General features: G+C 47.1%; 1 protein-coding gene across 1 annotated transcript; it reads left to right on the top strand.

Annotated features, from left to right (window-relative positions):
- Positions 1-1,706: 1,706 nt before the first annotated feature.
- Positions 1,707-18,658, top strand: LOC127202080 (L-threonine 3-dehydrogenase, mitochondrial). The gene is made up of 9 exons (XM_051160681.1): positions 1,707-1,786; positions 10,990-11,192; positions 13,645-13,687; positions 14,258-14,328; positions 15,134-15,283; positions 15,378-15,550; positions 16,769-16,859; positions 17,345-17,614; positions 18,289-18,658. Exons 2-9 carry the CDS (start codon positions 11,006-11,008, stop codon positions 18,417-18,419), a joined length of 1,116 nt encoding a protein of 371 aa, XP_051016638.1. The 5' UTR covers positions 1,707-1,786; positions 10,990-11,005; the 3' UTR covers positions 18,420-18,658.
- The last annotated feature ends 1,868 nt before the right edge of the window (positions 18,659-20,526 follow it).

The following is a 20,526-nucleotide window of genomic DNA, read 5'->3' as shown; positions in this document are numbered from 1 at the left end:
AGTAGCTACTGTTGTAGCTCAGACATTTATCAGAAAGCATTTTTTTTTTTTAATGTATATGAGCACTCTGTCTACATGTACACCTGTATGCCAGAGGAGGGCAGCAGATTTCAGTATAGATGGTTGTGAGCCACCATGTGTTTGGAATTTGAACTCAGGACCTCTGTAAGGAAGAGCAGACAGTGCTCTTAACCACTGAGCCATTTCTCCAGCACCCTGAGAAGGCATTCTTATTTGGATTTATCCTTATTGCTTTCTATTGCTGTAATGAATACCAATGACCAAAGGTAACAGGGTTGGGGGCCGGGGGAAAGGATGTTACGTTTTACAGCTTATAGTTCAGTGGTTCTCAACCTTCCTAATGCTGCGACCCTTTAATGTGTGACCTCATGTAGTGACCCCCAACCATAGCATTTTGCTGCTACTCCGTAACTGTAATTTTGCTGTTATGAGTCATAATGTAAATATCTGATATTTAGGATATCAGATGTGACCCCCCCAAAAGGTTGAGAACCCCTGTTACAGTCCATCATGAAGGGAAGCTAGGACAGGAGCTGAGGCAGGGACCATGGTGGAACCCTTGGCTTCCTTAGCCTTCTTTCTTATACAACTCAGGCCTACCCGCCCAGGGGTATCATGTACACAGTGGGCTGGGCCAGGGCCCTGCCACATCGATTGTTAAGCAAATGTGCCTCACATTTTCAGGCCAATCTGAAGGAGGCAATTTCTCAATTGAGGATCACTCTTCCTAGATAAGACTAGCTTATGTCAAGTTGACAACACACACACACACACACACACACACACACACACACACACACACACACACACACACACACACACTGGGGTCTTGTTTGTACATTCCAAAAGGATTTGCCTAATAGTCACAGGATGTTAGGTTACATAGACGGGTGGGCAATAGATAGCTCTCAACCTGTGACACTCTGGCTTTCCACCATCAGTTAATAAATCAATGTTTAACGTTGGTGCTGCCTCCTTGTCTCCCTCCACTCCTTCCTGGGAAATTTACTTCCTATCCCAACTTCCCAGGTAGTGGCTTAAGAGATAGCTGAGTGGTTAAAGATGTTTGACAATCTGAGTTCAATCCCCAGGACCCCTGGAAGCTGTCCATCAACCTCTGCAATGCAAGCCTTGGCTCTCGCCCACGCTACCTCCTGTAATTAAACATAAAATACTTTTGCCTGGGCAGCACAGCTACAATATTGGCCCATCAAAGGAGATACACCCATACCTGGGATCTTTCAACTACAGCCGGGGTCCCTTTGGGTGGAGGTTGGTACTCGGAATTTCTAAGTCCTTCCTTCCCAGACAATGCCCCATCCTACTTAGCCCTTGTCTTGAAAGCTACTTAATTTGACATTAGTGTTCGCAGAAAGGAATGAGAATCGACTAATTGCCTGGCTCTTGCCGGCTATGCTACATCTCCAGACACGGGTCCTGCGGCAGATCCTTCCAGATGAGGCTTGCGTGTTTGAATCTAACCCCTGTCAATTGTGGAGCGGGAGTGGCCGCGTCCTGGTGCAGTAGCGAGGGCAGCTCTGTCCCAGGTGTGGGTGTGGGCTCACCACAAGCGTCCTGGGGCGGAGGTGAGGTGGTGGCGGAGGGGGCCGGGCAGGGGGGTGGGGGATGGGAGGAGGGGCGGCTCCCGCGGCAAGGCGGGTCCAGGGCAGAAAGTAGATAAAAGGCCAAACCAAACTCCTGACTCCACACGTGCTCCTCCGGGTCGCCAGCAGCGTTCTCAGCATCCAGCCGTCTGCGTCTGCAGGTCAGTTCCGCGCCTGTTCCCGGGAGCCGAATTTCCTTTCAGGGAGCGGGACGACTAGCAAACCGCGCTGCCTGGGTTGGGGTCCCGGGCGACCGCATGGCGCTGCTGCTTCGCTGGCCCTGGGTGCGAGAGGTGCGCGTCCGCACAGCCCGGGGTGACAGAACACCGCCGGCTCCCTTGCTTTTTAGCAGTGCTCAGTCTCCCAGGAATAGGAGCGGGCACGTGTTTCCCCAAAAAACTGGTTTGTCTAGTAATCTGGAATGCAATCTCCGAAAAGGATGGCTTGGGAGGGCCCCCACACCCTTTTCACCAGGGACCAGGCCGAGGCTGGCTGTCACAGGTTTCTCCAGTGGTTTCCCAACCTCAGCAGGTGAAGGCGGGTCAGGGTGGGCCGAACATCCCTCTGTGGCTCACACCTGAAGCGTTCTTGTTTTCAGTGATCACTACGTAAATTCCAGACTTTCCCGATTCATTTTTTTTTTTTTTTTTTTTAATGACATGATTGGGGTTAACATGGACAAATGCCTTTCCTAGGTTGTCTGCTTATATTAAAGCCTCTCAGTATGGTGACACTGTTGTCCGATTTCTGAGGATAAGGAGACAGGAGGCTACCCAAGCTCAGCAAGAGCCTGGTGGTAAGGCACCTGGCCCTCATCCCCAGAAGGACTCTGTGGAGGGTGGAGGAATTGTTGCTTAGAGCTTTGTGGCTGGCTGGGAGGTGTCGTCCAACCTGGAACTTTCTTAAACCCAGATCTTTTTGGGGGGTGGGGTTGCAGTTAAGTTAGAAGTAGGGCCTAAGAAATGTTTATTATTAGCCCTATAATTATTATGCAGCAATTTCTAACTCGCTAGCAATCAATGAAAACACAGACACCTGTTATATTTTGTAATAGCATTGACAGGGCAGATATTAATCCCCTAAACTAATCTCCCATGTTGGGGCAGGTATCCCATACCCTGCCTCAATCCCATGCCATCTGCTCCTAATAATTTCTCTTGAGTTAACTCCCATCCATAATCCCAAATACTTGCTAATGTTTGTCATCTGAGCCAAATCCTGCATCCACAACCAGCCATGTGCTTCTCTACCTCTTTCATGGTCGCCTCTTTCCTTCTCCCCCCGCCCCTCCCCCCCATCCTCTTCTGGTCTCTCTCTGCTTCCTTTTCGAAGAACCTCTTGCTTTTGCCAACTAGGGAACCTTAGCCACGCCTAACCCGTTTGCCCTGCCCCCCGGTGTGTTGGCTTTTTATTGGTCAAACAGGAATAAGCTCTTAGGCAAGGTTACAGACTTTTTTGGGATACATGAGTCTGCTCATTTGGGAAGCAACTAGACCAAACCCCAATGGGGGGGATTAGGGAGGCTTGAGGCAAGGTTTCTCTGTGTACCCGTGGCTGTCTTTGGAACTTGCTTTTTGTAAACCAGACTAGCCTCAAGCTCACAGGTCTTCCTGACTCTGTCTCCGGGGCGCTGGAGTTAAAGGTGTGTGCCACCACTGCTCAGCTTGATCTTATTTTTCTTTTAAAAAGCATTTATCTATCTTAGGTTCTTCCTCGTGTGTGCGTGTGGGTATGCACCTGCCACGGTGCTTACGTATGGATCGGATAACAGTTTGTGGGAATCACTTCTCTCTTTCCATCATGTGGGTTCCAGGGGATTGAATCAGTGTTGGTGTCAGTGGTGACAAGGGGGTTAGAAACTTGGCCTGGAGACATGGCTCAGAGGTTAAGGGCACTGACCGCTCTTCCAGGGGTCCTGAGTTCAATTCCCAGCAACCACATGGTGGCTCAGAACCATCTATGATGTGATCTGATGCTCCCTTCTGGACTGCAGGTGTACATGCAGACAGAGCACTGTATACATAATAATAAATAAATAAATCTTAAAAAAAAAAAAAAAAGAGGGTTAGAAACTCAGAAAATCACTCACCTCCTTTGGTCATCAATGTCCACCTTACCTTGGGCACTTGATCCTGCCAAATGGGAAAGGACTCCATCTTCAGGGAGGATTGTTGGGTTAAATAGGATAGGAGGTAATTCACTGTTCACTGCAGGCACCTGGCTTTTTCATGGGCCCTTACTGTTAAAACAGGGCCCTTACAGTTCAAGGCATAGACTGCCTTCACTGCTGTTCCTTACTAGTTCCAGAAGGCCTATGATTGTGATGTATAGACCTGGTGAGAATGAGGGTGGGTGTGGCTAGCAGTACCAATTAGCATGGGCAGAGGACACTGGCGTCAGGATGCTGGCACCTTTCCTAAACAGGTTTCTGGGCACAGGGCAGAGCTTTGCTTTGCAGGATTAAAGACAAAGCAGAAAACTTTCCTGTAGTGACAGGAAAGAAAGATCAGCGTGTGAGGAACAGAGGCTGTGCCCTTGGGTGAGGGTTACTATAGGGTTTAGGGTGTGCATGGTGTCCTGGCTCCGTGGTGGTGGTGGTGGTGGTGGTGGTGGTGGTGGTGGTGTGTGTGTGTGTGTGTGTGTGTGTGTGTGTGTGTGTGTGTGTGTGTGTGTGTGTTGTATGCATGCTCTGAGTACACTCTGAGTCTGGGAGCTCCTTAAACTCTTTTCTGTTTGGCCATGGTTATGGGCAGCTAACAAGAGACTTACATTAAGCTCTTTTTGTTTTTTTTTTTTTTTTTGAAGTTAGTGATGTGGGGCTGAAGAGATGGTTTAGAGGTTTAGAGCACTGACTGTTCTTCCAGAGGTCCTGGGTTCAGTTCTCAGCACCCACATGGTAGCTCACAACCTTCTATAATGGAATCTGATGCCCTCTTCTGGTGTGCAGGCATGCATACGGACAAAGAATCCATATTGATAAAATACACAAATAAATGATCCTTTAAAAGGCGTTAGTGTGACCTATGTGCATTGTTGTAAGTGGATCTCTGGGATCCCCCTTTCTCCCCATTACTCTGTTTCTGTGAGTTTTGACTATAATATACATGGGTGAAACCAGGTGTGCATGCCCTTATTTCACTCAGCACCATGTCCCCCAGGCCGATCTATACTGTAGCATGTGTCAGGATTTCTTATTTTTGTGGGTTTTTTGTTTGTTTGTTTGTTTTTGTTTTTGTTTTTTGTTTTTTGTTTTTTTTTGTTTTTTTTGAGATAGGGTTTCTCTGTGTAGCCTTGATTTACAGTCCAGGCTGTCCTCGAACTCACAGCGCTCCACCTGCCTCTGCCTCCCGAGTGCTGAGATTAAAAGAGTGCACCATCACTGCCTGGCCTTTTTTGTGTTCTTTTATTTTAAAGACTGACTAAATTCTGCTGTGTATATATACCATCCCCCCTTTAATCTACTCAATCATTCAAGGTGGTTACTTTTTATTTTATGCTTTCTGTGCTGGGCTTGTGATGTCATAGGTCTCGATTTAGTCTCTGAGGCTAAAATTGATTGCAGTTAGGAATTCGGGGTGAAGAAAACCAGTTGCCTGTCTTTGTGGAGAAGGCTATTTCTAAAGAGCTCTACTATTCCTGAGGCTGAACTGTTTGTCCCCAGGAGAGTTATGATGGAATCCCACTTCCCAGAGGTAAAGCTGAGTCGTTTGTGTCCAAGAACAGACTCAGAGTCCAGAGGAGGTCCTGGCAGTATCTGGTCTCCATGCACTTCTAGGGCTGGCCGTGCTGCTGGAGCTGCCCTCTGGGGGATGCAAACACTGTCTCCGGAAGCCAGTGCAACCAATGCTGGGTGCATGCCTCTCACCTGAGTCCTTTCTCAAGGAAGCCTAGGATTACAGCAGCGGATGTGAGGCCTTTGCACCCGAGCACAAGTCCATACAAATCCAGCTGAGCGCTGAGCCCATCTCTATCAGCCAGGTCGCTGGTGCCAGTCCCCTCTCAGTGGCGTTCCTGAGGGAACAAAGTGTCCTGTTACATGTCGGGGAGAGTACATTGTCCTCTCTTTTTCATTCTTTGCAGTTAAAGTCTGCAAGGTGCTTGGAAGAGAGTCCACAGCCTACTATTTGATTTTTAACAAAGAGAGACTAAGGATCTTTGTTTGCTCTATGTAAATATACTTTCTGGCTAGCCGGGCAAATATGATATGGGGACCCCTGGAGATCCTTGAGACCTTTTGTAGAGTCCACAGGTCAAACTGCTAGAGGAAGAATGCTGCTTCTGGCATTTTCTCCCTCGTGCACTAGGCTTCTCTCAGAACATCTATGGCTGAGTTTGTCCTCTGGTAGCCAATGAGAGGTATTCTCCTGTTTCTAGAGCCTTCTAATGTTCTAGGCTTGGGTAATAATTATATGTTTCCAGAGATGAAAGTGGTCTGCTATACTGTGCCCCCTTTTGTTGTGTTTTGTTTTTAGTTTTTTTGAGACCAGGTTTCTCTGTGTAGTCTTGGCTTTCCTGGACTCACTCTGTAGACCAAGTTGGCCTCAGAACTCACAGAGATCCACCTGCCTCTGCCTCCTGAGTGCTGGGATTAAAGGCCACCATGCCCGGCTTCTGCTGTCCATTTTTTTTTGTTTTTTTTTTTTTTTTGAGACAGGGTTTCTCTGTCTGTGTGTACCCCTGGTTGTCCTGAAATCACTCTGTAGACCAGGCTGGCCTCGAACTCACACAGATCCGCCTGCCTCTGTCTCCCGAGTGCTGAGATTACAGGTGTGGGCCACCACGCCCGGTTTCTGTCCATTTTTAAGCCTGTTCTTATCTCTGTGGCTTTGGATTCAAGTTTTCCTGTATCCATATAGAAAGGCATCAAAAGGCAAGAGTACTTCATCATGACTGGAAAATTGCACTAAATATCTAAATGATTTCAGATTGTCTCTAAATTTAATAATACTGCAATACAGGGATATCTGTTCATACATTTGTATGCTAAAGAATGAGTTATTGGCTTGTCAGGGGATTACAGAAAACTTGATTTTCTAGCCAACAGCTGATGGTGCCATCTGTGACTGTGAGTGCAGGAAAGAGTGACCAGGAGCATCCACCCTGAGCCTGTCCTTTGACTTACGAAGAGGACTTTACCCAGAGAAACGTGCATAACTGAGTAAGAGGGGCTGACAGTGCCCCTCAGCTTCCAGCTCCCCTGCGGATCTCCTGTCAACCCAAAGTGCTAAATAACACAGTGGTGCCAGGAGCATACTTTCAACACAAGCCACTTAGGGTTTTCTGTGACCTGAGTGGCTTACGTACCTAGTTCAGACTCATTAAAAGTTCCAGGTTATTGTAGATTTTCAGACTAGCAGTGCATCTGCTGCTGTTGAAGCATCAAGCTTGGCAGGTTTCCAGACTGAGCATCAAACAGGACAGATTATCAAATCATACCCTTCAGAAGAAGCAGAGTAGTGTCCCCCTCAGGGGACAGCACCCCGAAGGATCACAGCACTTCTGCTCTCCAATGGTGCACCGACAGGTAGAGACTTAGCTGCACATACAAAGACTGAGTTGGTGTCATGAGTGTGTTTTTCCTCAGAAATGGATGAGTTTTCAGTGGCAGCTGAATCCACCATGTTGCTTGTGTGCTTATGGATCCATGCCAGACCAGTCACGGGAGAGACTTGTAGAAGATGGCTGGAAACAAAATAGTCCAAGTGTTTGTTGAGTTGCCTTCTCACGTTCTGTGGAGCTGGGGTGAACTTGTGTTAATGATTCATAGGACTTAGGGACTGCTGGCGCCTCTCTATCGATGAAGGCCATGCAGCACACTGCCGGGGGTCATTATATTGTTGGTGGCCACAGGCTGCCAATGAAACAGAATTGGGGAGTGATAACTCAGCAGTTAAGACTGTTTGCTGTTCTTGTAGAGGACCTGGGTTTTGCTTCCAGCACCCACATGGCAGCTCCCAACTGTCTGTAACCCCAGTTCTAGGGGAACTGATGCCCTCTTTGGGTCCCACAGATAGCTGCACTCATGTGGTGCACATACATACATACATATGATTAGGCACAGGCGCACACACACAAAACACAACAAAAGAAGCAAAACCCAACATTTTCCAACGGCAGGAAGATCCCTGAAATGCATTAGCTAGCCAGCCTAGCAGAATGGATGAGCTTCAGGCTCAGTGGGAGATTCCTTCTCAAAAATTAAAGGTGGAGAGAGGGATGGAAGAAAGAAACCCAACCTCAATCTCTGGCCTCCAATCACATGCACATACAGAGGTCCGGGCACACTGGTCCTAACGAGTATAGTTAACACACACAAAGTTAAAGGCTAGTTAACCTTTGAGCTTTAGAGAAGTATCAAAGATGCTTATCTAGAGACATCTGCCTTCCTCGCCACTTGGCTGTGCAGTTTGCATTTTCTTCAGAAGCTTCAGTGAAAACTTAAGACAGATTGAGCATGGAAGCCAGCAAGGCAGTCAGCTGGTGTCTGACTACACACTCTTCTCACTGTACTGTGTTTACTTTAGAAAACAGTTTCTTTCACAAATGTGTGTATGTTGGCTTCATTAAATGAATTACTAAAAATAAACATCTCTAATAATAGAAACAATATTAATAAGTAAATAGCAGCTGGTGTTCTTCACATAAACTCTTCAGTCCACAGGGATTAAAGGCATATGCCACCACATCCTACTTTCAGCTCACAATTGTTAGAGTTTAAAGGAGGCTAGGTGTGGTAGTCTCAAATAATAATAATAATAAATAATAATAATAATAATAATAATAATAATAACAACAACAACAACAACAACAACAACAACAACAATAGCAATACTACTAATAATACTAATAATAATATTCCAGGTGCTGTGGCACAAGCCTGTAATCTTAGCACTGGGGAAGCAGAGGCAAGCAGATCTCTGTGAGTTCGAGGCCAGCCTGGTCTACAAAGCAAGTCCAGGACAGCCAAGGCTACACAGAGAAACCCTGTCTCGAAAACAAAAACAAACAAACACAGAATATAAAGGAATCTTGAAATTGGAAAAATGGAGGACTGCTGCTTTGAGTCTAGTCTTGCGCACAGAACAGTGGAGGCACACCAGGAAGCGTCATTGGGTAATTTCATCACTCACCTAGCTGGTTATAGCATCCTTCTGCTCCTTCACCATGTTATCTTATGGTCTGTGTGGCCTACTGTGGAGCCAAATAGTTCTGTGCGGTGTGTGGCTTGTCATGATGAAGGGGGCAGTAACAAAACGGTAGTCTTGACATGGAAAAGCAGCTCTGGGGGTAGAAGCTTCTGTGACTGTGATTTGACATCTCCACGTTAAAGCTCTCCCCATAACACATCCTCAAGCTGGAGGGCAGGGCACCAGGCATTAACATACAGGATTAGAGCGGTTCTGCTGGCCTGTGGCACAGAGGGAGGAGCAGCATTGGTTATTAGTGATTAGGAAGAGTCGGCACAGGTCCGCTGTCCCTGCTGCCTGGGTAAAACACTTGTCCTTTAGCTAAGAACCCATCAAGCGCCTCCTTGTGGGCATGATGAGAAGGTCAGCAGCACTGTAGCTGTTTTTGGCCTTGGGAGTTTGCTTTTTTCTAGGTCCTTTCAACCAGATTCTTTTGCTTTTGGGAGTTGGAATTTGTCATTTGTGTTTCAATGCCCTGGGGAATCCAGTGATTTCAGGGCCTCCTTGAGCTTGCGGATAACTGACTCAAAAGATCCAGATTCTTACCGGGTCTTGGCTGCGGGAGGGATTTTTCTAAGGGCGTTCTTCTTTCTGAGGGTGGTTAAGGGAAGTCTCAGAAGTTCCCTGGAACATGGCCAGCACTGGTTACCTCTTTTCTGATGCTAACCAGAGCAGGGAAGCTGGTGGTGTACTCAGGACAGGAAGGCTGTCTTCTAGGCTCATTTATGAGTCAGCAGGGATGAAGGGCCTCAGCTGCTTACAAAGCATCCCCCTGCCCCAGCCGCCACAGGAACTCTAACACCTTAACTCAAGCTGCTATCCTTTTATTGCCCACAATCATGAAATATTATTTGGAGTATCTCGGTCTGTGCTCTTGGGTCAAAGACACAAAGACAATTTCATTGTCACAGAACAAAATGTCCTAAATCAAGGCACTTTTTAAACCCACTGGGAGCGTCAGGTAGGTGGGTTAGAGCAAAGCAAAGACTTCCTTGCTATGTTTTAGATACAACCTGATGACAGTCTTAGCTCTAGGACTGGTGGGAGTGAGCGGTCTGATAAGTTGATACACTCTGAAAGGATTTATCTGGCAAGCTAAAGTTAAGTTAGGTACAGTAGTGGGCAGCAGGTGGCAATTGCACAATTACAGAGACTAGTGACAACCCGAGGTAAATTGAAGTCGGTTCTGTAACGTCTCAACTCTCCCACAGTTACACGTTCTAACTTCTCATTCATCTGTATGGTCTGTAACAGAGGTGTGGCTCCCCCACCGCTGCCCCCCCCCCCAACTTTGTTTCCTGGGAACTTCATAAATCATGTGTGTCCGAACCACTTAACATCCCCGAGACAAAGCATCCCCCTGCCCCAGCCGCCACAGGAACTCTAACACCTTAACTCAAGCTGCTATCCTTTTATTGCCCACAATCATGAAATATTATTTGGAGTATCTCGGTCTGTGCTCTTGGGTCAAAGACACAAAGACAATTTCATTGTCACAGAACAAAATGTCCTAAATCAAGGCACTTTTTAAACCCACTGGGAGCGTCAGGTAGGTGGGTTAGACAGTTCCACTGTCGGCTGGTAGTGCAGTTGAGGACCAGGAGTAGGAAGGACTTAAATAGACCTTTGCAGTCTTGGAAGCACTAAGAAAATCGCACTTGGGAATGAGCCCTTCAAAGGATATAGGAGTGAAACAAAGGCTTGCTAAACATTCACAGCTTACTAAATAGTGCCAGGCCTTTTTTCTTTAGCTATCTGCTTTTCTAGCCTGGCTCATTTCAAAGATAACATCCGAAGAGTTAGCACAGATTGCCAATGCTTGGCTGTTTAGTGTGGAACTTGCTTGTCCCCTCACATGGTTGATAGCGACTGTGGTCAAGATTGCAAGCTCTCACCAGAGCTGTGGTTGGTTTGTCTTGGGTTTTGGTGGTAGTGCTGTTTGGCACTTGCTGGTTGTGCATCTGGCTTGGTTTCAGTGTTACCCCTAGGTTAGGCTTTGTGTGAACATTTATCCCTTTGTCACTTGACTGGCTTCCTATGGGTTGAGTCGGCTGCCTTCCTGAATTACAAAGGAAAGCCTTGCTCCTCAACTGGCAGTGGTTTCAGGGGGGCATCTTGTTTCCAGGAACTGGACAGATGTAAAGTCAGCAATGGACTCCATCCTTCTTTTCTTCCAGGGTATCAGAAGAGCAGATGCTGGTCCTTGGGATGCTAAAACAGGTGGTCAGTGGGACAGCACAGAGCAAAGCCTCTAGCTACTGGAAGCTTGTGTTGCCCTTGCGGCGGTTTCTAGGCAACTCCCATCATGGAATCCCAGCAGATGCCACCTTCCACTCCACCTCATTCTCTGAAGCAGAGCCTCCCCGGGTCTTGATCACAGGTTGGTTTCTCTCCTCCTCGTGTGTGTCATGAACCTGGGCTTCCTCTGAGCTGCTTCTTGGTGACTGGGAGTGTGCTGTGCTCTATGAGAGCCAGCTGTCAGGTGCCCCATTGGAGCTGGGGTTAATGGCTGCATTGTGGAAAGGGTCTCTGCATGAGGCGTGTCATCATAAATAACTTTTCATTGGGGTGCCAATCCTTTTTCTGATCAGAAACAGCCTTATTTGGAGAGTTCTGGGTTTGGATTAGAAGGGATTGTTCTTTGGGGGGGGGCGGGGTAAGAGATTTATCAGAAGAATTGCTGACACTGTAGACAGGGAGGCAACAGCGTAGCAGGGGCCCTGAGGAAAGCTCAGACATAAGCAGCAGAGTGGGAGCCTCCTTCCTACAGGGTTCAGAGGACAGGAAAGACTATACCATGTAGCTGATGAGTAGCTACGATGGTGAGGAGGTCAGGGATCCTGAAAACAGTTCCTTTACTTCTGAAGCCAAATTGCTGTAGTCTTGTTGCTACCTAGGGCTCTTAAAGGGGTTTGTTTTCTCTGCCAGTGAAAGAATTAAAAGGCAGGTAGAATTAAGAGGCTCAGCAGGTAGCAGCAGTTGAAGAAGGGCCTTCTTTATGAGGGGGTGAGGAAACACACATATGGCAGGCACACAGAGAAAAGGGTGCTCTGCAAAGAAGAAGGAGAACAGAAGAGAGACAAGGGAAGCCGGAAATCTAGTCTCTTCCTGAGGGCTGAGGATTTTGAAGGCTCCGAAGATTTTTTTTCTTCCCTAATATAGGATTGGCCGGTTTAAAGAAAGACAGGCTGATTGCCTATAAACTGTGTGCAAATGTGTCTGGCCTTGAACTTGTTGAGTCCGTCCATCTTCAGGGCCCTGTTGGTAGGAGAAAAGCCCACAAGAACTTTGTCTGAGGGTCAGGAAGGTGAGGAAGGAGCAGGCCATCTTGGAAATTCACCATCTTTGTTACCTAGTCATGGCCTCTCTGCCTACCAGGATGCCTGTCTAATGTCTAGTCTTCCAGTTTTGGGGAAAAAAGCAGTTCAACTAAAATGGAGGAACCGACAAAGTGGTGCAGGTCTAGCTGACGCCTTCTGTCTTCAGCTTCCCTTACTCATAACTGCCATGTGTTTGCTTTCCCTAATGAAATCTTGTTTTCTGAATGGACCTAGGTACTTGGAACTTGATTTCCTTCCATATTATAGGTCAGGGTAGCAGAACTGAATGGACAGGAAGGGTGCCAGTTTTGGAACACATCTTTCTCCGAGGCACATCTTTCCTTGGTCAGAGCCCTCATCCTAAGGCCAGATTCACCCATCCCAAACTGTTACTGAACTCTAGTGTGCTGGAAATAAGATAGATCTGAACACTGGCTGAGCTTCTTGTTGCTGTTGAGCTCATCACTACCAGATCCTCTTCTAGAGCCTCCTTTTCCAGAACATGCTGTGCCTGGCTCCACCCCCTCTTCACTCTACACTCCACGTCGTCACTTCCAAGCAGCCCGAGACAACCTCTCATTTGATTGACACAATTTATTTCTCCCTCCTCTGCCATGTTTTCACTCCTTTCTGATCCTGTTGTCTGTGTTGCTTTCCTTCTCTGTCTCCACTCGAGTTTTAGTCCTGAGTTAATTGGCAGGAGTCTCACTGCTATATCTTCCTGCTATGTAAATGTCTCACCTGAAATTTACCGTTGTCCTCCTCCAAATGTGTTCCTAGTCCCCTGGCTCTGGCTTCCAAGTTAGGGAGCTAGTATCATTTATTTTTTAGTGGTTCCTCACTGATTCTTCTTCTTCTTCTTCTTCTTCTTCTTCTTCTTCTTCTTCTTCTTCTTCTTCTTCTTCTTCTTCATCTTCTTCTTCTTCTTCTTCATTTTCTTTTTTGAGGCAGGCCTATGTAGCTCTGGCCATCCCAAGCTGGTCTTGACCTCAAGAGATCCACCTGCCTCTGCTTCCCAAGTGCTGGAATTAGAGGTGTGCACTACCACACCAACTTGTCCCCTTTTGTCACATGGCTTCTTACTCTTCCCTGTTTGGAGCTGGGCCCAGCATGAATGTTACTTTCCTTATGTTTCTTTCCTTCTTCCTGTTGTACACTTCCAAAATGCTCACCTGCGTTGATACCAGTCCATGATGGGCAGTGGCTGTCCTTTGCTCTGAGCACTGCAGTGCTGCTGAGAATAGTCTACAGCAATTGCATCAGCTCAACACCTCACCCCACCCCTATGCCCCACCCCTACCCCCACCCCTATGCCCCACCCCTACCCTTCACCCCTACCCCTCACCCCTAGCCCCCACCCTACCCCTCACGCTTAACCTCCACCCCTACCCTCAACTCCTACCCCCCCCACCCCTGCTTTAGCTCACTAAGACTGGAGGAATATTATCCCACTGTTAATGCTCTGAGAATAGATTTGCACTTGGGTCTCATCCTGTTTTCTTCTTCACCTAGGGGGTCTTGGCCAGCTGGGAGTAGGACTTGCTAACCTTTTGAGGTAAGAGCCATGGTAGTAACGCTTAGCACTTTTGGACACTCCGGCCTTGAAACTTCTCCCAATCTGTTTTCTTGCCTCTGGCCTCTTTCTGCTTCTAAGATGTCACATCTAAACAGATGCTTAAATCACATTTTATTTAACTCTTTGCTCTCAGTCCTAACTTGGGTAGAGTGAGACTCATCACCCCAAATGGACCACTTACCTTTCAGTTGTTTGGAAGCAGAGGGCAGGGGCAAGTGCTTATAGGAGCTGGAAGGGACTCATCTGGGGTTGAAGACAGTAGGGTGAGAGGATGAGGGAGAGGAGGAAGTGCCAAGGATGTGCAGGTAGCATTGGTGACCAGTGCAGTAGGGGAAGGCCATAAGTAACCAGGCTGTAGGAAAAAGGGGAGGCCTGAACTCAGGGAGGCAAAGCTGAGGGATGTGTGACAATGACAAAGAGGAAGGAGGTGACTGGAAAAGGCTCAGAAATTGCAGTGCCTGTTTGAAACCATCATCATCAGTAGTTACCTAAGACCTGCATCCTTGGTGTCACTGACTGGTTTTGGGGTGGTGCTTTCTTTCCCTACAGGAAACGATTTGGGAAGGACAATGTGATCTTATCAGACATAAGGAAGCCCCCTGCTCATGTCTTCCACAGTGGTGAGATACGGACAGCCCTTGATGTTTTACCTCCCAAAATGCAGTCACAGAGGCAGTTCATGGAGTTCACATGTGAATAAAGAGGGGCTGGGCATGGTCCTGACTTAAAAGTGTGTCTTCAACGCTGCTCCATTCAAATGGCAAGGACTGGGAGTGCTCTGCGGAACCTGGAGTTTTGGAGTAACATACTTTGATATTACTTAATGTCTTAGAACTAAAACTTTTGATTCCTATCTTTTGAGCTTTTGGTTATCTGACTGGCTTAGAGAGCCCACAAGGAAAACCTAAGTTCTCTGAAGAGGAAAAAAGCTTTAAGAATATGGATAAGGGGGATGGCTCAGTGGTGAAGGGTTCTTTCAGAGGACTCAAGTTGGGTTCCCAGCACCCACATCAGGTGGCTCCCAACCACCTGTAACTCCAGCTCTAGAGGGCTCAAGACTTTTTTAGGGTTCCATGGGTATACACACTCACAGGTATTCCCCTGCCCCATAACTTGAGCACCCTCATCTAGCCCACATACACAGATACACAGGGAAAAAAAAAAACGAAAAACAAACAAGTAGCAAAGGATCCTGGGAAAGCCAGACATGGAGGATGGAGCATGGTGCTCAGTGCTCAGAAGGATGGAGCAGGAGGACCACAAGGTTCCAGTCCGGTTTAGGCTACATGACCAGGTTCTGCTCCAAAAAGGTTAGGAGGGAGGGCAAGAGAGCCTGAGACTGAGATCTTGTCAGGTCAGTGGCAGGAGACAGGGAGTCCACTTAGCTCTTCACTGTGTGCAGCCCTTCTCACTCTGCGCTTGCAGGCCCATTTGTCTATGCCAATATCTTGGATTACAAGAAACTTCGAGAGATCGTGGTGAACCATCGTATCAGCTGGCTGTTCCACTACAGTGCTCTGCTGAGTGCTGTCGGAGAAGCAAATGTGTCCTTGGCCAGAGATGTGAATATCACTGGTGAGCCGCTGCCTCTGGTCTAACGGGGCAGAGTTTTCCCAGATCTCAGTAAGAAGTTTTATCTTCACATTTTCATAGTGTCTGTGCGTTTCAGGGCTGCATAACATTCTAGACGTCGCAGCCGAATACAACTTGCGATTGTTTGTGCCCAGCACGATTGGAGCTTTTGGACCTACGTCTCCTCGGAACCCTGCACCTGATCTCTGTGTTCAAAGGCCCAGAACCATATATGGGGTATCCAAGATCCACGCGGAGCTTATGGGCGAGGTAAGCAGCATTTCTCAGCAAGACAGATGATTCCACATGTCCAACCCTGTTCTTTCTGCCTCAGATACCTCATACTTCATGCTGGGAAACGTTGGCATCCCAGGAATGCTCATTTAGCTGGTGTGTTTGTCATGTGGTAGACCCCGTATAGGCATGGAAGAACTCCTTAGCTGTTGGTTGCTGCTTGCCCACAGCCATGGTAGTAATAGCACTCCGGCCTTGAAACTGCTCCCATTTGGGCTTGCTGCCCATCTTATCCGTAAGGCTCTCAACACTGCAGTTACTGGTGGGAGTGTTAAAACGTCTTCTGCATGAGAGAGAGAGACAAAGACATAGAGGGGGTGGGAGGGAGGGAGGGACAGAATATATGTAAGGAACATGTGCACATATTCATGTGTGTGAAGGCCGGAAGTTGGCTGTCTTCCTCAACTCCTGTCCACCTGAAATTCTGAGTCTCTTACTAGAATCTGGAACAAGCAGGCCAGGCTTATGGGCACTGCGCCTTCGGGATCCTGTCTTGGATTCCTTAGTGCTACATTACAGCCACGTGCTGTTCCTTGCTTACTTATGTGGGCTCCAGATGATGTAACTTAGCTCTTCATGCCTGTGCCAGATGCACTTTACCACCTGCGTCATCTCCCCAGCCCAGAAACCTCCCTTCTAGTGTGGAAAATTCCAACCATGTTTTCACTCTGCCTTTATAGCAAACTGTAGTCAGTGTCTGGCCCTTCAGCCTCCGGACATCAAACTCCCTTCAGGGGAGCAAGCTGGAAGTACTCAAGGCAGCGAGCAGCAGCGCCACCTGCAGGCTGCTTTACCATTTGCCGTGCTGATGTAGCGCCAAAATCGAATGTTATGTTACTAAATAAAAGGGAAAAACTTTGAAATTTCGAAAATCCCATTTTCTTTCTTTTAAAAATTGTGTTTGTGCATATATGTATGCACGAATGTGCTGCAGCTTGGTGTGCAGGTCAGAGGACAACTGCGGAGTCTCTTCTTCAACCTTTATGTTGGTTCTGAGAATCCAACTCAAATTACCAGGCTGTGTGGCAAGTGCCTTTACCCACTGAACCATCCTGCAGGACCCAAAGGCTTATTCTCTTGAGGGACATTTTGACTTGACTGCATGTGATGATATTTTAGGAAAAAGTTATTTTTGTTTTATTTGATCTACAGGATTATTATTTTTTTTTAAAGCCAGCTCTTTCTTTTTCTTAGTACTATTATTACCGGTATGGGCTAGATTTCCGGTGCCTGAGATATCCTGGAATCATTTCTGCAGATTCCCAGCCTGGAGGAGGAACAACTGGTAAGTGCTAGCGCCAGTCTCCATCTTTAAAGTCTCTTGTTTCAGGGAGACCCTGCTAGTCCATAAACTGGCACCTTAGTTTCCTTGTATTTCAAGAGAAATTAGAAAATAGGAAGTGTTTTTTAATCTCCCAGTCCCCAAAATGCACTAACTAAAAAATTTCTCAGTCACCTGTGTATAACAGCAAAACTTGAGCCGGGCGCAGGGGCACAGGCTTGTAATCCCAGTGCCCAGGGAGGCAGAGGCAGGAGGATCTCTGTGAGTCCAGGACAACCAAGGCTACACAGAAAAAACACCCTGTCTCGGAAATAAGCAAGACAGTAAATCACAACGTAGCCCATACTATTCAGATCTTTTTTGGGGGAGCCTTCCATTTTTAATAGTTTAACGAGGTTCTAAATTAAGATCACTGGAGAGCTGGCACCACAGTCCCTGAGCTGCCTCCTTCCTGCCGAGAAAACCCACGGGCCAGGGTTCTCTTTTAGACTACGCGGTCCAGATTTTCCACGCTGCGGCCAAGAAGGGCACATTCGAGTGCAACCTGGAGGCCAGCACCAGGCTTCCCATGATGTACGTCAGTGACTGCCTCAGGGCCACCCTGGAGGTCATGGAGGCCCCTGCAGAGCACCTGTCCATGAGGACCTACAATATCAATGCCATGAGTTTCACCCCCGAAGAGCTGGCCCAGGCTCTCCGCAAGCACGCGCCCGACTTCCAGATCACCTACTGCGTGGATCCCCTCCGTCAGGCCATAGGTGAGCCCCCATGACGGTCCATTTGAGAGTCCCATGCCACTCCATTGGGGAGGCTTTAAGGCTGAGGAGCTGAGGTGGTCCTCCATCACAGATGCTTCCCTATGGGTTTCTGAGGAGAAAGGTTCTAGAAACATTTCAGCACCATTTCGCCTTTTCACAGTTTAATAAAGCAGCGAGAAACAGAAGCACTCAATGTCATGTGCACACGGGCTTGGGCCTTCTTCATTTGGTGTTAGTATCACCTATGGCCTCGAATACCCTTCTGGATATAAAAATGTTCCCTTACAGGGGCTGGAGAGATGGCTCAGTGGTTAAGAGCACTGTCTGCTCTTCCAGAGGTTCTGAGTTCAATTCCCAGCAACCACATGGTGGCTCACAGCCATCTATAATGTGATATGATGTCCTCCTCTGCCTGCAGGTGTACATGCAGGCAGATCACTGTATACATAATAATAAATAAATCTTTTTTAAAAAAATGTTCCCTTACAAAGTCGTATAAGATTTTAATAACGTGGAAGTGTCCAGTGTTTTCTGAAGAGGCGGCCCTGTGTGCACTAGTTCTGCCCCAGTCAAAGATGACATTTCCTTCTCTGTGCCTTTATATAAAATTTGTCCAGTCATTCACAGATCCAAAGCCTGGACCACCCAATGTCCTCTCCTGTGTCTTTCCCCAGCGGAGAGCTGGCCCATGATCCTAGACGACAGCAATGCCCGGAAGGACTGGGGCTGGAAGCACGACTTTGACCTTCCGGACTTAGTGGCTACGATGCTCAACTTCACGGAGCCAGCAGCAGTGCTGCCCTAGCTAACCGAAAGAGGAGGAGCAGTTCCCAGGTCCTCATGGGTGCAAGGGACATGCCACTCTCTTAAGTTGGAGAACTAACCGGATTGGATTTTGGCAGCTCACATGGAACTTCTGGGTGGGGTTGGAGTTCCTTTACACATAGCCTCTGTTGTGTGCCTAGACTGGTCAAAGTACACGTGCCACAGAAATGAAGACCTAGGTGGTGCTGGCTATTTGCAGCATTTATATTAAATTAAATTAAATTTGAGCAGCACTCTCAAGACTCATTCTGTTAACCAAAGATTACATTTTAAGGATTTTTTCAAAGATGTTCTTCATGTTTAAGACTTTCACACTTCTTAAAAAATGATCACTTACAACTTACGTTTTACCTTGGATTTATTGAAGCTATTAAGAGAATGGAAGATGATGCAGTTCATAAGAGGGTGGAGCCTTGTGGGTTTTGATCCCATTGGAGGGATGCTAGAAAGCTCAGCGATGTCTATAGGACTTTAATTCCCTGGCCTGGTGACATCAGCAGCACTAGAGAGATTGTTTGAAGATGCAAGTTTCTGGGCTTTTCTCCCTCAGACTGACACAGCAAGGTGGAGTGAGCTGGCTGTGGCCCAACCCTCTTAGGTTTGAGGCACAGTTTCTAAAGAACACTTTCCCGTGTTAGTAGTGAACCCACCAACAGAGGGATTGTTCAAATGCTAGTAGGCATGCCTGGCTACCCACAGATATCACAGCAAGGGGAGCTTCTGGCTAGGCAGTAATTTTCAATAATAGCTGCGCTTTTGCCATGGATTAGCAATGGTACATTGTTACGTATTTAGATTTTAGGCTTCTAGGTTGTGGCATAAGTTTTTTGTTTTGTTGTTGTTGTTTTGTTTTGTTTTTGTTTTTTTTGAGACAGGATTTCACTGTAGAGCCTTGGTTGTTCTGGAACTTGCTCTGTAGACCAGGGTGGCCTGGAACGCACAGATATCCCCCAGCTTCTACCTCCCAAGTGCTGGGATTAAAGACATCACCACTGCCTGGAATGACTGGTCTCTCTCTCTCCCTCTCTCTCTCTCTCTCTCTCTCTCTCTCTCTCTCTCTCTGTGTGTGTGTGTGTGTGTGTGTTTTGTGTTTTTTTTGTTTTTGTTTTTGTCTTAACTGGATTTTAATATTTTTGTTTAACTAGAGAACATTTAGAATAGAGTTTTAATGGCTACGATAGTATCGGTTATCTGTTATCTGTCACACACGTAGTATAATTAAGCTTACGTTTGTGGATTTTGTTTCCTAAATTCCTCTTTATTTTATTGACACATAGTTCATATACCTTAAAATGTATAACTTGGGGTCTGGAGGGAAGTCCCAGTAGTTAACAGCACTGACTGTTCAGTTTCCATCCTTTACATGGTGGCTCACAACCTTCTGTAGCCCCTGTCCCAGGAGATCTGACACCCTTTTCTGACCTCTGTAAACAGCAGTACATGCTTATGTGTGCACAGTACACACGTCTTAAATGCAGACAAATGCTCATACATATAAAGATAAATAAATTTATATTGCTTTTCAGTACGTTAGAGTTGTAGTCTTGATAGCAACAGAGAAACCACATGTAAGCCCCCTCCCTCTGAAGCAGCGCTGTGGTCCTCTGTCTCTGCATGGGGCATTCTGACTATCTCACAGGAACAAAGGGCCTCGGATTTGTTACCCTGTTAGTCATTGAGGTTTCATGAACGTCACTCAAATTTCAAGTTCACATTTCAGATTAAAGCTGCTTTGGAGCCTGGCATGGTAGCGCACGCCTTTAATCCCAGTACTTGGGAAGCAGAGGCAGGTGGATCTCTGTGAGTTCGAGGCCAGCATGATCTACAGAGTGAGCCCAGGACAGTCAAGGCTACACAGAGAAACACTGTCTCAAACACCCCCCCCCCCCACCCACCCAAACAGCTACTTTTGGAGTCACCTAACAGGTTAAGAGCAAATGATGTTGGTTGTGTAGGAAGGAGAAAGTTTATGTGTGACTTTAGAAATCTGTGCATGTGGTGGGCCTCAAGCACCCTGAGTAGATATAGTGAACAATATGTCTGCACAGGTAACCATGATGTGGGTACAATTGTGCGTGCACCCGGGC

The sequence above is a fragment of the Acomys russatus genome, chromosome 18 (assembly GCF_903995435.1).
Source record: "Acomys russatus chromosome 18, mAcoRus1.1, whole genome shotgun sequence".
Classification (NCBI taxonomy): domain Eukaryota; kingdom Metazoa; phylum Chordata; class Mammalia; order Rodentia; family Muridae; genus Acomys; species Acomys russatus.
This window is presented reverse-complemented; position numbering and strand designations above follow the sequence as displayed.

What these genes read in the sequence shown, in the direction of transcription:
- LOC127202080 (XM_051160681.1), top strand. Translation starts at nt 11,006, where the DNA reads ATGCTGGTCCTTGGGATGCTAAAACAGGTGGTCAGTGGGACAGCACAG. An exon ending in TGCTCATGTCTTCCACAGTG is followed by an intron (nt 14,329 to 15,133) that starts GTGAGATACGGA and finishes CTGCGCTTGCAG; the next exon opens with GCCCATTTGTCTATGCCAAT. An exon ending in ACGCGGAGCTTATGGGCGAG is followed by an intron (nt 15,551 to 16,768) that starts GTAAGCAGCATT and finishes TCTTTTTCTTAG; the next exon opens with TACTATTATTACCGGTATGG.